Below are 15,258 nucleotides of genomic sequence, written 5' to 3' on the forward strand. Positions count from 1 at the left end.
ATTATACTGGTCCAACCCAACTATGATAGTTCTACTACACTCCCTGCTGTGTAGACCAGATTAGTTCCCTATCCCCAATTCCCCATAGAGCAAAAAAGGCTATTCCCATGATCTGGTTAGTGCTGAAGCCAGTAACATAGTTTCCTGGTCATCAAAGGCAGAGGTGTTACACTTGCTTCTGGTCACAGTGCCACCAACTAGATTAAATATGTAATTATGAAATGTTTAACAAAATAAATAAAAATACGCCACAACAGAGATAATGTCACTTTGTAGTTTTCTAACTCAATATGCTGTTTCTATTTGAGTTTGATACCACTATATGTACATGGCAGGACCTGCCTCTATGTAAACCAGTGTTGTATCCTTGTTGTACATCCTTTCTATGCTATTGCTAAATAACCTCCTACGGTTGATCATCAGGTGGACTATAAGGGTCTCATTTTATTATGAGTCACTAGATTGTCCTATCAAGCCAAACTCACCATGAACAATAAATATCTCTCCAATTACTTAAGCTTTGCTTTATTTCAGTAGGGAGTGTTTTGCAGTTGTATTTATATTGCTCTGAATGAGTAGTATAGTTCATAGAAGTCAGTGAAGGTTCTTGAGTAAGGGACTGAACTTTGGTGTAATCATTCTAGAAGAGGATGGTTGCCTGTGATGTTTAAGTCAATAAGTATTTATTAAGTGCCTACTATATGTCAGACACTATGCTAAGTGCTAGAGATACAAATAAAAGAAAGAAAAAAAAAAAACAGTCCCTACTCTTGAGACCAGAGTTCCGTCCCTCATTACTTCTCATCTGATTTGAGCATTTTGAACAATTTTTACAACCTATTTCTTTACTGCCATGTTACCATGTTGATTCATATTGAAATTTCAGTCTACTAAAATCTTTAGATCTCCTCCAGATTAATTGTGGTGAGATCACAACCCAGAGTTTAAGAAGCACTGAAAGGGTCAAGGGTGGAAAAAGTTTAAGAAGCCCTCACCCTCTTCACTCTCCTTGATCCATTTGGGATTAAACCTGCTTAAGGCTAAAACACATCAACTATACACTGAGCCACCATACTCCAGAAAGCTAAATCCAATGCTCCAACAAACTTTATCAGTGACTAAAAAATAATATTACTTCTAATATTTATGTGTCTCTTGGGTGATCATATTTTTCTGTAAATTTATACAAAAAAATTATACTGCTTATTACTGCCAGTAGGGTACAGTGAATGTTGGGCTCCTCAAGTAAAAAACATACATTAACAGGATATAATGTAAATAAGTTAGTGAGACATTTGTAAAATACCCCCAAATTGCCAATGCAGTTGTACATAGACATATGCAAAATGGTGAAGCATATGCAATTAGAGAACATAATGGGACCTTATTTTTAGCTTTACTGTAGGAAATGGAATAGCACTGGGAAACTAGGTATCCAACTCAGTACTCCCCCTCTACTCTACATCTATAGACTGCAAAGCCTAATAGGTGATTTTCACAAGGTATTGTCACCAAAAGTTCATTACCTGGTAGCCAACTTGGTCCATGAATGATAGAATTTGCTGCGAGGTCATACTCTAAGTCTTTCCATCTTGGAAAGATCTACCAGAGCTTATACTTCATTGATGTAGCCTCTGAGAACATAGGGTTGGCTCCACACCATGTGACAAAGGGATAAATACCAACACCTCTTGAGTTTGGGTAGCTGTTGAAATTCAAACCCATGTACCTCACAATTTCCCCCATCTATTACCTCTACTTCTGATTAGACACTGAGGCTAAGTGCATCATTGTCTCAACTGGGATTCTCTAGTGTGATACAGATTACCAGTACAGGGGAGGTAAATCACTTCTCTTTTGTGCTAAATGCCTCTTTGTGTGCACGCAATGAGAATCCGACTCGTTCTAGAAATGCCCTACTGAATAGCTTATATCCACTACTTGTGTTTTTGTGTGCCTGTAACTATGTTTAGGGTCCTTTTAGGACAGAATTCTTGTGTATGATCCTGACACTAAGCAATGATGACTGCCTTCTATTAAAATAAACATATATAATATATGTAAATGTTATGCTTTATAAGGCTCAACATTAGCTGGTATTAGCATATAAAATAGTTTTAAAAATAAGATTATTTTAAAAGATTTTAGATTTAAAATTTTTAAACAATCCTACACAAGTTCATTTTGTTTCAAATTAAAGATATCATGATATATTAATTTTAATATATAATCACATAATATTTAAGAAAACAGAATTGATTCTTTAGATATAAAAATAGATAAGTTTGTAAACTGGACAACAGGCTGTACCTTATTTTCAATTCATTTTTTGACCAATATTTTCTTCCTATTTTTTTTGTAGGCCAAGTTCTTTAATTGTTTTTTTTTACATAAAAAGTTGAGTAAAAATTGGATAAAGTAAAATGATTTTAAGCAGTAAAATGAATCTTATCAACATAACATGAGGCTGACCGGAAACTTAGGAGGTAGCCTACTCTGAAATCTTTACATTACAACAGATTAAACCATGCAGGAGAAGTCAAACTACCCTTACAAAGTGTTCCTGTGATCTTAGCACACATAAGCTAAAAGCAAAAACAAACTAACAAATAAAAAACCCAGGGAAATCTTGGCACCAGACTGAAAGCTTCTATGAAGCAAGTACACTGTGAAATTTGTCCAGTTGAATCCCTTAGCAATTCTCTAACACAGGAAGGGCTATCACACTTTCATTCATACTACAGCAATAACTCTATTTCATGTGCTTTTTTATATTTCAGAGGTTTTAAATTTCCAAAAAGGGAAGAAGTATCCAGAAAAGGTCCAAGTGGGATATGTGAATTGCATCTTATCACAATCAAAGACAGGATACAAGGAAAAATCCTTATCCTTTAATGACTACATGACACAGAGGGACCAAATCAAGGATTGGAGGAGGCCTCAGCTTTAATAAGACACATATTATACAAATTCTTACCATTCCCGCTTGATGCAAGAACCACATGAGATAGTCTTCTTGAATGTCCACAAGATGGGAAATTTCAGGTATGTAAAACTTGTCATATTCCACATGTTTCACTTTCTGGTTTACCTTGGAGACAGAAGAACAAGAAGAAATGCAAAGGATAATAACTCTGTCACTATCAAAGAACTTTTATTATTAACAATAATCATAACAACAACAAAAAGGAAGAAGATGATCAATAACTTTCTCAGCACACGTTGACAGCCAATGGAAATACTTCGGAACAAACATTCCTTCACTGACCAGTAATAAAGACTGATAGCAGCAGGAGTGTGTGGTAAATCTTCAGTAAGTAAAAAAAAATGAACACACAACACACTTTTAGGTTTAATCTGCATTATTTATATTTTCTTCATCACTTTCTTAAGTCTAGACAATTAAAGCAATAGCTCAGGCTCTGATCCTTAGCATTTACCAATTTCTGAAATATAAATGCTCACATTGAACATTTAATAATCAGCTCTGTGAGCTGGTTCAAGCTGGCTCCAACACACTGCTGGATGACAGACATATGCCACTGGATTTGTTGAATATAACCAAAATTACTTTACCACCAGACAGAGTCCATGAATTGTCTAAGGTCCAAAGGTGGAATCAAAGGGCCTTCCATAGGCAATGAACTCAGACAACAATACTTCAACAGAGAAGCACAGAACAAAATGGCTTAATCACGTAGAGCTCTTTAAAGACATGGAGCAGTTCGACAATTAGCATTTACTAAGCACTTACTATGTGCCAGGCACTGTGCTAAATGTTGGGAATACAAAGAAAGGCAAAATACATTCCCTGTTCTGAAGGAGCTTACAGTCCAATGGGAAGAAAACAATTACAGAAATGATGAAGAACAGGTAATTTCCACTAGAACTTATGGATAGGTCATTCTTAAGAAGCCTGTATTTATCAAACAATGAGGATTATACAAGGAAGTGATAAAAACTGAGCAATATATCATCATAGTCTGCAAAAACTTAATAACCAACACCAGATTCCAAAAGGACAAAACCGTGTGGTCATAATTGTGCCTCAGAAGCTCACTGTCTTTGGTAAACTAATAGACAATAAATTTTTCTACCTCAAATACAGGCCCCAAAATAGGTTTGGGAATTGAGCAAATTATATCAGAACCAGAGAATTATCACAGATAAAACCACTGCCTCTAACTGCCAAGATATAATCTAATACATAAAAATTTACTAACAATATTTAATAGCTCCTACCACACCTACATTCATAATTTCTCAATTATGTGAAATGAAAAGTTTTCAAAACAGAGAGATTAAAAGAAGAGATTAAGAGCACATGATATATACCACCATCCTGTCTACTACTAGAATTGTCCCAAAGATCTTTAGTGGGCTTACAGAAAATGAACTTATATTCCGATAATTTTATTCATTTTCAAAATGCAGTCATTTTTTTCCATCTGTGCAATAGTCCATAGAACATTAACTCCAAAACAATAGTAAGATAGCAACCTTTTCCAGGACACTCTCTATCTCAACAGCATTGAAAAGATGAGAATAAGATACTAATAACAATAACAATTACTGACATTTAAACTGTGATACAAGCTTCCAAAACCCTTCATTTGTATTAGGACCTACTTCACAGGAATGCTGCAAGACTCAAATGAGATAACATGAGCTTCACAAACTTTGTGACACATAACTAGTTACTATTACTTCATTCGCTCTTCACAACAACGCTGTTGGGTAAACGTAACACTATTATTATTCCCATTTCATAGGTGAGGAAATTGAGGCTGAGGTAGGTTAAGTGACTAGTTACCCAGCTAATCAGTGTATCAAAAATAGGATTTTTAACCCAAGTCTAGCTTCATTCCTAGACAAGTACTCTATCCACTTTCATAGAAGGTCCCTTTGATTTCACATTTGGTCATTTTAAAGGTACTGTCCTGCGTAAACCAGTTTCATAATTCAGTGGTGTGCGCTGTTATCACTCTTTACTATCATTCAGTGAAAAGCCCAACCTCAGTGATGGCAGAGCACCCATTCACTCTCTAACAAGGCAGGTCCACTTCATATTTACCTTATGCAGTTTTTCCAATAGCTTGAGTGCTGCTGTTATATAACTGCTAAACAGAACAGGAATCAACAATGTTTTTCTTCCACTCAGGAGGTAAACTACTGCACTTTTATAAAGGTCTACTAGCTTCAAGAAATATCTTGGGCATACCTGGCACCACCAGTTATCTTTAAGGAAAAAAATAAGGAAAAAATTAAATATGTAATCCATAACTAAATATCAGGTATTTATGTCTCTCATGAGTTTAGAAGAGGCTGCCCCAGTAAAAAAAAAATGTTACTGAATCAAAACTAAATTCAGAGAATCACGAAAATCATAGAATTTTAGAGCTGGAAGAGCCTTTAGAGGTCAACTTACTAATCACAAAGCGTCTTTGTAGAAAACTAGCAGTATAAGCTCCTTAGAACCGCACTATTTGCATTTTCATATGCCGTTTCTCCTATAAACTATTTTAGAAACTAATATAAATATTTGAACTGTCTACTTGATCCCTCCAAAACAAGAGCAATCTTCTCATACAGCAGATGCTTTCTACAAAAACTGATGTGTGGAGGATCACAGCAGAAGGGAGTTAATTTTCTTTATAGTTGTTACCTCCTCTACCATCTTAACCCCCAAACTATTTCAGCTCTTTCTTAGAAAACTAAATGCCAAAAAGGATCCTCCAAAGTCAATCTTTTTATCCTTGTTTGCCTTTTCACAAGGCAAAAACCAGATCGAAAGGTTGTTATTTCAACTTTCAACCATTGACACCACAACCTGCTAAAACAAGGTTTTGCTTAAAAACTCTATTTATCCAACTTTAGCACAGGATTGAACTCCTGACCACAACTCTCCTCTCCCCCCACCACCTTCTATGGATCAACTTAGAAGGCCAGAAAATCAGTTTGTAAGCTTATGAGAATGGCTGCAATGAAGTTTTTTTTTAAAAGTTTCTTAAAGAAATATACTACAATATTTCTAGTGTTTTCATTATTGTTAGTAATTCCTTCTGCAAAATGAGTTATAATATTTTGCCCTCTCCATCCTTAATAATATTTTTCTTTTCATGTAGTGACTGAACTCCAGCAATATCACAGCTCATCTGAATCACAGAAGCAACAGAATAATTAACACTTTAAAATTAATTAACATTTAATTAATACAGTAATTGACACTTTAAAACTATTTAAGTGTTAAGTAATTAACACTTATAAGAAATAATGAAAAAGGAGAGAGACTTTCTGCATTTTATTAAAAATATCTCAGATGCCGTTCCTATGAGAGACACTCTCTGCTTAACCAAGGAAGAGTATCATCTCAAAGTAGCCATAGTCTCCATTTTGGTCAATCCCTTCTTTCATGGGAGCTTCTTTATCACCCCCTCTACCTAAAATTAGGTAGGTGAAAAAAGAAAGCTATCTAGACAGCACTTAACTATCTGAGACACTATTTGCTACTACCAGCTCACGAAAAACAAAATTTTGTAAATACTACACGATCAAGAAACATTCATCCAAAGCTAACTATTTCAAACAGCTTCTAAACGAATTATCAAATTATTTTACTCGGGGGTCAGTGAACATGTTAAACAAAGCATGCCTCAACGATAGCTAAAATAAATTATGCGAGGGAATAAAAAGGTGAGATTTTAAAGAACAGTAAATACTCCAAAAATGGATTCTGAATCTCAGCCTAATTTAAGTGTTGATGCAAAAAAAAAAAATTACTACATTCGGGGTCAGAGAATCTGGGTTTGAATCCCCGCTCTGATACTACATGTGCAACTCCAGTCAAGTCACTTAATATCTCTGGGCCTCACTTTCTTTTCTGACAAAACAAGAGTATAGAACTACATGTTTTCTAAAGTCTCTTAAATCTTATGATGCTGTAAAATAGGAGGCAGAAAATAATGTAGCAGTTAAAGTATTTTGCAGGACTTACCTAAGACTTTACTAGGGTTTGCATCCAGACGTAGAATAGCCATTGCCAGGGGAAGGGTTAACGTTATGTAATATTTAGAATCCTGAAGGAGAGGGAATTCAGGAAGAATTAAATAGATTCTCATCGCTTCAACATCTGGTGGCGAACTGGACAACTGGGGAATCAGGAAACTTTCAAAGCTTTTCAAGATCTGTAAAAAAAAAAAAGTAGGGGGAAAGACTAGTATTAATTCAAGCACATGTAGAAAGGTCTAATTCTTGCCCGATATTTATGTGGGATATCCGTGTCTCCAACAGCAAATACAATTCTCTAGCATTGTCTGTAGTGTACAGATATACTCACTTTCATTTGTTCCTCAATAACACATTTTGTAGGAAATTAATCCTAACAGAGAAAAAATGAAATGAAAAGAAAACATGATGGCTACAAAAGTAAAACATAGGAAGTCAACAAAAAAAGGGAAAATGACTCCACCAAAGGAATAAAAAACCACAGCCTTACCTCAGAATGTTAAAACAAAGAAAATGAAATTGTGCATGTTCCTGTAATTAAAATCCTTCTTGCTTCTACATGAGGAGTCTGTTTTTTATTACAATAAAAGTTGCCACGCTGTACCGCAAGGACTCGAGAGAAGAGGTTGGGAACTTTGTACATAACCTTTTACCTTCACAAGTGAGAGGCAACATGGCGGAGTGAATAGATAACCAGGCTCCAAGTCAGAAATATGTGGGTTCAGGCCTATTCCTACTGCTGACATGAACTATGTGACCCTGGGTAGGTCACCTTAGAGTCTCAGTGTTCCCAAGCAAGTCTCTAAGACAACACAAGGCAGACTGTGTATGTCATTCACCAATGAAATCACAGGTCTGGTTGAAAAAGAAAAGTATTCTTCTGCTTAGCTATGTCATCAGGACTCTGCTACACTGTTGCTGAAATAACCAAACTCATTGATTTGTTGAAATTCTGGACCATTAAACAAAGAAGTAAAAAGCAAATAAACACACAAAAAAATTCTCTTGGGTTTCAACTCATACCTATTAAAAAATCGCCAATAATGACAGACAAAAATGATGACTATTAGAAGAGTAGTGGGAAGGTGGTACTAATGCTAATTATGTACCAATTATGAATTGGTACAACCCTTCTAGAAAACGATTTGAAATTACACTAGAAAAGTCACTAGTTCATACTCTTTGATCCCACTGCTAGACTCATAATGTGAGGAGGTCAGAGATAAAAGAAAGAAAGTTCCATGGATACAAAAATACTTACAGCAATACTGTTTGTGGTAGCAAAGAACCTGAAACAAAGAGGGTGCCCATCAATTGGGGAATGGCTGAACAAATTTTGGTATATAAATGTAATGGAATATTACTGTGTCATAAGAAATAATGAATATGAAAAATTCAGGGAAATTTGGTCAAGTTTTATATGAATTAATGCAGAGGGCAAGTAAGCTGAACCAAAAAAGAATTTAAACAATAATCTAAAAGAAACCACATTGAACATCAGAATGTTGATCAATTCAGTGACCAATCCTGATTTCTGAGGACTGATGGTGAAACATGTCCCTCTCCTCTTAAGAATGAGGTGTCATACTATATAGGTGCAGAATAAGGCATCTTTGTTACATATGATTAAGATGTTTATTTGTTTTGCTTAACTGTACTTTGTCACAGTTGAGGGTTTGGAAAAGATGGGAGAGAAGGAATCACTTGGGAGTGAGTGATGTTGGGGGAAAATATCAATAAAAATTTTATTTTTCAAAAGGAGATACAACCCTGAGTTTGAGTTGTATACTTACAAATTTCAAAATGTTCCATACTCCAAAACATTTTTTGTTTACAGAGGTAAAACTATTAAATACAGTAAAATTTACAGTAGCTCATAAAACGGTCCATCAATGGGGCCTAATTCACAAAACTGCTATTTGCCAAATTCACTGAAAGATTCCTGATTGCCACCTGTGTTTACTTCCCCATCTCTGTAATCAGTTATCATTCTAATTTCCCCATGGGTCACTGTTGTTAATATAAATATTAAAAAATTTCCCATTCAAGCTCTTTCAAAACACATCAAGTTCACGATTTCTTCGTATTTAAGCATATAGTATCAGAACAAAGGAAGTGAAAGCCTATAATCTCTGCTGTAGGAAAGACTGAGGCTGACAAATATCTTACACTTGCCAGTTCTGAGCTACAGTAGAGCTAAAGTCAATCAATTGCCCACACTAAGTTCGACATTATTATCATTAGCCCCTAAGAACAGAGGGCCATAAGATCACCTAAGAAGGGTCAAACACATGCAGATCAGAAATAGAAGAAGTCAAAGATATCATGCTGAACAGAGTCGGATCAGACTCATGATTAGCCCCCATACTTAGATCCAGGTCAAGGTTTGGAGACAGTCTTTTTTTCTTTTTAGACAATCAGGCTTAAGTGACTTGCCCAGGGTCATACAGCGACTAAGTGCCTGAGGCCAGATTTGAACTCAGGTCCATCTGAACCAGGGCTGGTTACTCTAACCTCTGTGCCACCTACCTGCTGAAAGATACAGTCTTAAAATATACACATTATCTACTCATTACCCAACTTCTTTGACCTAATATAAGTTATTTGCTTCCTCTGAGATTCAATTGCCTCTTCCACAAAACCAAAACAATGTTTTTGCATTTACTGTTCAACAGCCACCTCTGATATAAATCCTTGATCACTCCAGCAGCTAGAACCCTCTTCCCCAAAATTTACCTTACATTTACCTACTATACATTTGTACACATATGTGTGCATATGGTCTTACTGATAACACATGCTTCTTGAGAGCAACTGTGAGGAAAATTCCTAAATATGATTATGATTATCTTTAAGACTGCCTTAAAGTTCTACAATTCCATAGTTTATGATCTAAGATCAATCAGGTACATTTGAAAGATGCTGCAACTGTGACCACTGAGAGGAAACTATCTGTCCTGTGAAGCCAGGTATTAATCATTTAAATAATGTGTTCTTGGGTTGTTTTGGGTAGTAACTACAAGTACCACAACCCTTAAGACACAGTTTGAGGAAAAGATAATCTGAAGATCATAGTTAAAGCATTGGTGGAGTTTACAGCATTTACTATGGAAGATACGGGGTGAGGGAGAAAGATGGAAATGAGAGCTACCAGCACAGGGCTTACTAGGTTAAAATTAGGACTTCCCTTTATGAGGACATGATGAACAAACAGTACACCCACCCTTCATCCTTAACAGTTTTCACCCCCTGCTAATGTGCAGCAAATGACGCCTGAATAGAACACCTTCTATTGGAATTACGATCAAACCTGAAGAGAGAATACAATCTAGCATATATTAGATAACAAGGTGGGAAAAAAGACCACTGCATACAAAGAAATTGGATTGAAATTCAAGTCCTACAAAGCGCTCCGGAGTGAGGGTCAAACTCTAGCTTCAACAGTGACAGGCTAACAACATTAATTAATTGTGACATTAACTAATTCTTTGTCCCTCACTTTTTTTCCATATGAAAAATGGGGATGCTGAGTGACGTGAGCAGAGCCAGGAGAATACTGTACATAGTAACAGCCACATTGTGTGATGACTGACTTTGATAGACTTAGCTCTTCTCAGTAATGCAAAGATCTAAGACAACTCTAAAAGACTGATGATGGAAAATGTTATCCACATCCAGAGAAAGAACTATGGAGTGTGAATGGAGATCGAAGCATACTATTTGCTCTCTCTCTTTTCTTTTTGTTTTGTTTCTTCTTTCTCATGGTTCCTTCCATTTATTCTAATTCTTCCTGACTAATGTGAAAATATGTTTAATAAGAATGTATATATAGAGCCTATATCAGATTGCACACCATCTTGGGGAGGGGGAGGGAAGGGAGGGAGAGAAAATTTAAAACTCAAAAGCTTATGGAAGTGAATGTTGAAAACTAAAAATAAATTAATTAATAAAAAAAGGAAAATGGGGATATCACTTAACCTTATTTTTTAAAAAGTAGACTTTTAAGCATTCATTAATAAGTCAAACATATGGAATATCTTGACTAAAAGAAGCCACCTCGCTATCATTTCCTTTTAAGCTCTTCATTGAACTGTCCGTGCTTTCAGTTTTCTCCTTTTCTTGCTAAGTATGTTCTTGATTTCTATTTTCCTCACGAAAAGGAGAAAAGTGCCCAAAAAAAGAAAAGAGAAACTAGAAGAAAAGCTTGGGTAGGGAAAAGAGAAATGGAATAAAAGGAAAACGAAAACACAGATCCCTAAATTAAAGGACAAAAGGATGGAAAGAAGCAAAGCAAAAAAATCAGGGAGAGGAGGTTGATATGGTTCCAAATTATAAGAGAAGAAGGTATTCAAATACAATAGAAGAAAGAGATAAAAGCCAAAGGCCTAGAGAAATGGAAGCTGGCTGAAAAAGAAGTGACTGAGCCAAGACAGAGTCAAATTATATGGGTCTGCATCTTTCCTTCACTATTTATTGGGAAATAAATTTATTATTATTATTCATAATTCATTATAATTTCATTAATCATTATTACTTCATTATTATTGGGAAAATCCCTCAACCTCACCTGAGCTCTAGTTTCCTCTTGTAAAACAGGGATAATATCTATGCTACCTACCTTAAAAGGTTAAGAAATTCAAATGAGAAAATAGTCTGGAAGTACTTCATAAAGTATAAAAGGAAATGCAACTACAAAGTGTCAGTACTATACTACCAGGGCATTATTACTGTGGGGCTCAAATGAATACATTAAATAAGTTTTGCAAAGAAATTTTTATACCTATCAGCTACCATCATTAATGCAAAAAAAAAAAAAAAGATGTGTCCCTATCTTAAAGGGCTTAAAAATATCTGTTTTATATAGATATACATAAGTAAACAAAATCTAGAGAATACATAATTATAAAAGCATTAACACAATTACTGGAATAATTACCAAAACTAGCAGCTTTAAAATCTTTTAACAATTCCAAAACTATAACATGCTGAAAATCAAGATTAAAAAAAAAAACAACATTGATTTTTCATGAGGCCATAAAAGGTTTCATAGTACCAGATTACAAATACCATAAGGCTTTTGTGCTTTCCCAACCTGAAAACACTGTAACAAGTATTTATTTCATTTTAAATAAATGTAAACACATTTGTAAATGACACTGTATCCAATTTCACCCTTCCTTCTCCACAAACTACACTAGGCTGTTATTTAAGAAGATGGTTAACTCAGATCTAAATCCTACTCCTATTTGCAGAGAGGTAGATTTTTGGAAAAGAAAGATTAGGAGAGAAATTAAAAGATGAAATTGACTTTCTAAAGTCTTAAATTTCAAAAGTAAACATTTTTAAGTATACAAAACTGTCACTTTCCTTTTGCTGCATTTTTCTTTCACACACTTTTTATGATTTATGATTTCATTTGCAAAGGGAACTCCCAGTAGGGAAATTTTCTCTACCAGTGCAGATGTGAAACTTCTGCAACTGATAATCTTAGAAAGATGCCTGGAAGCATTGAGAGTTAAAAGACTTAGCCAGGGTCACAAAGCCAGTATGAATGAGTCTGACCTCTCTGGCTACATGGCCAGCTCTCTACCTGGCTCCTCTACACCATGCTGCTTCTCCTTATAAACTTAATTTTTTAATATACATAATACTGTTTCTTGAAAAAGAGAACACTTGCAAAATGTAAAGGACGTACCTGTTCTAGAAGCATCGAGTGCTGAGAGTTCATTAGCTTCTCAAACAACACTCTGGTAGAATTCAGGTCAATCCCTGGAATTTTGGGACTAGTTTTAAAATGCTCATCAATTCTAAAATGAACCAAAAAGAATACACATAAATGTACATATAAGAAAGAAAACCATATGCTGAAAAGGGCCAAAAACAAACACTGTGAATGGTGTTAGGAATGTTGCAATATTAAAACATTTTTTACCAGAGACACAGAGGTCCTCCAGACGGCTAGAACATTCTTCCAAAATCCAAAGGCTACAATATGCTTATGTCTACATAAAATTTCCCTTCATTGCTCAACAGATAATGAATGCCTGCTGCATGTTTAGCTCTGTACTAAGCAAAGGGGAACAACATAACCTAAATTAAACAAAACCCCTGTCCCTTGTTGTCTTATGGGGCAATTCTAACGGAAGGGTAAGCCAACAGAGAGTTCTGTAATTCATAAAGCCCTCCATGTTAAGTGCATAAGAGTCACAAAACAAAGCACTATTTGGGACCCAAGGGTGAATGTCAGCACCAACATGGGAAATCAAGGAAGCCTTTGAGGAGGAAAAGAACTGAAGAGGTTGTTTACTCCGTGTTTATTTACTGCTAGACACTTACCAACCAAAAAGAGCACCAGGCAGAGTCTGCTGCCACTTCCTCTCTCCTATTTTTAATGTAACAGCCCCAACCTAACCTTAACCCATACTACAGATGGGGGAGAGAGAAAGGGGATGAGCATTTATATGGTGCCCACTATATGTCAAGCATTGTGCTAAGCACTTTACAAAGATTATCTCACTGGATCCTCACAATAACCCTGGGAGGTAAGTGCTATTATTAGTGCTATTATTATTCTCATTTTACAGTTGAGGAAATTGAGGGTCACGCAGCTAGTAAACGTAGGAAGCCACATTTAAACTCAGATCTTCCTGACTCCAGGCTTGGTGCTATCTCTACTGTGCCATCTACCTACTTTGTAGGGTACAATGTCAGCCAGAGAGCCAAGAGTGGAACTGAATAAAAAGTCCTGGTCCATGGAGGAGTTTTATTGGAGCAAAAGTCAACTGCATAAAGGTTCTGTGAGATCTCTCTCACTAACAGAGTATTTCGTGAACCACTATGTTTTAGGACCACTGTTCTACAACAGTAGGATCTGGGAATTTGTTTACACTAAAATTAATTTCCAGCACCAGGGAAGGGATGAACTATCACATTACTTACTTCACTCTCACAGAAAATTGAGAAAGACAGAAAGTACAACCTAGCTTTAGATTAATGCTTTACTACAGTCTAAGTGATACACTGCCCAATTCACAGCAAGAAAAACTTAAACAGGCAACAAGTCAGTGAAGCTGGGCAACTTTTAACTTCTCAAGTTATCCTTTTCCAGCATAGTTTCATTATGTCATGATCTTCAGTAAACTTTCAAAACATTCACAATGGTCTATGTATACGTGTGTGTGTACGTGTAAGGTGTGGTACATACATAGTTCTATATAGGCATATATGTGCAGATAGAGATAGGTGTATATATATAATTTAATTCATGCATTATATTTGGATGTATATATGAATGTATATATATACATACACACATATAAAATAGCTAATGGTAGCTAACATTTGTAATAATAGTTAATATTTATATAGTACTTACTATATGCCAAGCACTGAGCTAAACTCTTTACACGTCTCAATTCATTTGATCCTCTCCTCAGCCCTGAGAGATGGGTGCTATTATTATCTCCATCTTACAGATGAGGAAACTGAGGCAGACAGTTTAAATGACTTGTCCTGGGTCACACAGCTAGTAAGTGTTTAAGGCTGGATTTGAACTCAAGTCTTTCTGACTCCACACTTAGTTCCTCTGTTAACAGCAGCTGTTGTCAATGGGTCACTGACAACTGAAGGAGCATGTTAAGTGACACTCTGCCAGTGTTAGACTGGAGCCAACTTTGCAGACGACTCCAAGTTTAGTGAAAGCTCTATGTCAAGAGCAACATCTTCCATAGGTAATACTTAGATGAATTCAGAACTCCATGTACAATACTGTCCTACAACCAGGGATATAGTTACAAACTATAATCAGCACTTTGAACGAATAAGTTATTTTGTGTATTACAAATATATAAATACCCAAATTAACTCTAAAGGACATACGGAGAAAGGGGTTATCTGCATCCAGAGAAAGAACTGACAAATAAAAATACAGAACAATTTTATATATATATATACACACTCATACTTATGTCTAATGGCAGCCATTGCCAGGGGAGGGAGGGAAGGAAAAAAAATTTAGATGATAATTTTGTTGTATATTTGAAAGGAATAGCAAGTTATGCATAATAAATTTGCAGTTTTATGTACAATCATCTTTTTTACTGTACTACATTATTGAAATGCTTGTTTTATTCCATAAAGTAAAAATAAAACAAAAAACCCAAATATAATGACCCCATAAAAATCTAACACAAGCTTAGATGTATGAAGCAAGATGATTCCATCAATTTCAAGTCAAGCAATGATTGACAAAAT

The 15,258-nt window shown here is 35.5% G+C and overlaps 1 protein-coding gene across 3 annotated transcripts in view; it reads right to left on the reverse strand.

The window, feature by feature from the left end:
* Positions 1-15,258, reverse strand: part of HERC3 (HECT and RLD domain containing E3 ubiquitin protein ligase 3) — a 107,834-nt gene that overhangs the window by 43,704 nt on the left and 48,872 nt on the right. For all 3 annotated transcript variants that reach the window (XM_027853346.1, XM_027853347.1, XM_027853345.1), the window contains exons 12-15: positions 12,701-12,812; positions 6,995-7,184; positions 5,075-5,238; positions 2,978-3,091 (exon numbers count right to left, since the gene is read on the reverse strand). In XM_027853346.1, coding sequence (XP_027709147.1) covers positions 2,978-3,091; positions 5,075-5,238; positions 6,995-7,184; positions 12,701-12,812 — 580 coding nt within the window. The remainder of the gene's footprint in view (positions 1-2,977; positions 3,092-5,074; positions 5,239-6,994; positions 7,185-12,700; positions 12,813-15,258) is intronic.

Source organism: Vombatus ursinus, unplaced genomic scaffold (genome assembly GCF_900497805.2).
Source record: "Vombatus ursinus unplaced genomic scaffold, bare-nosed wombat genome assembly UNPS02009975.1, whole genome shotgun sequence".
Lineage (NCBI taxonomy): Eukaryota > Metazoa > Chordata > Mammalia > Diprotodontia > Vombatidae > Vombatus > Vombatus ursinus.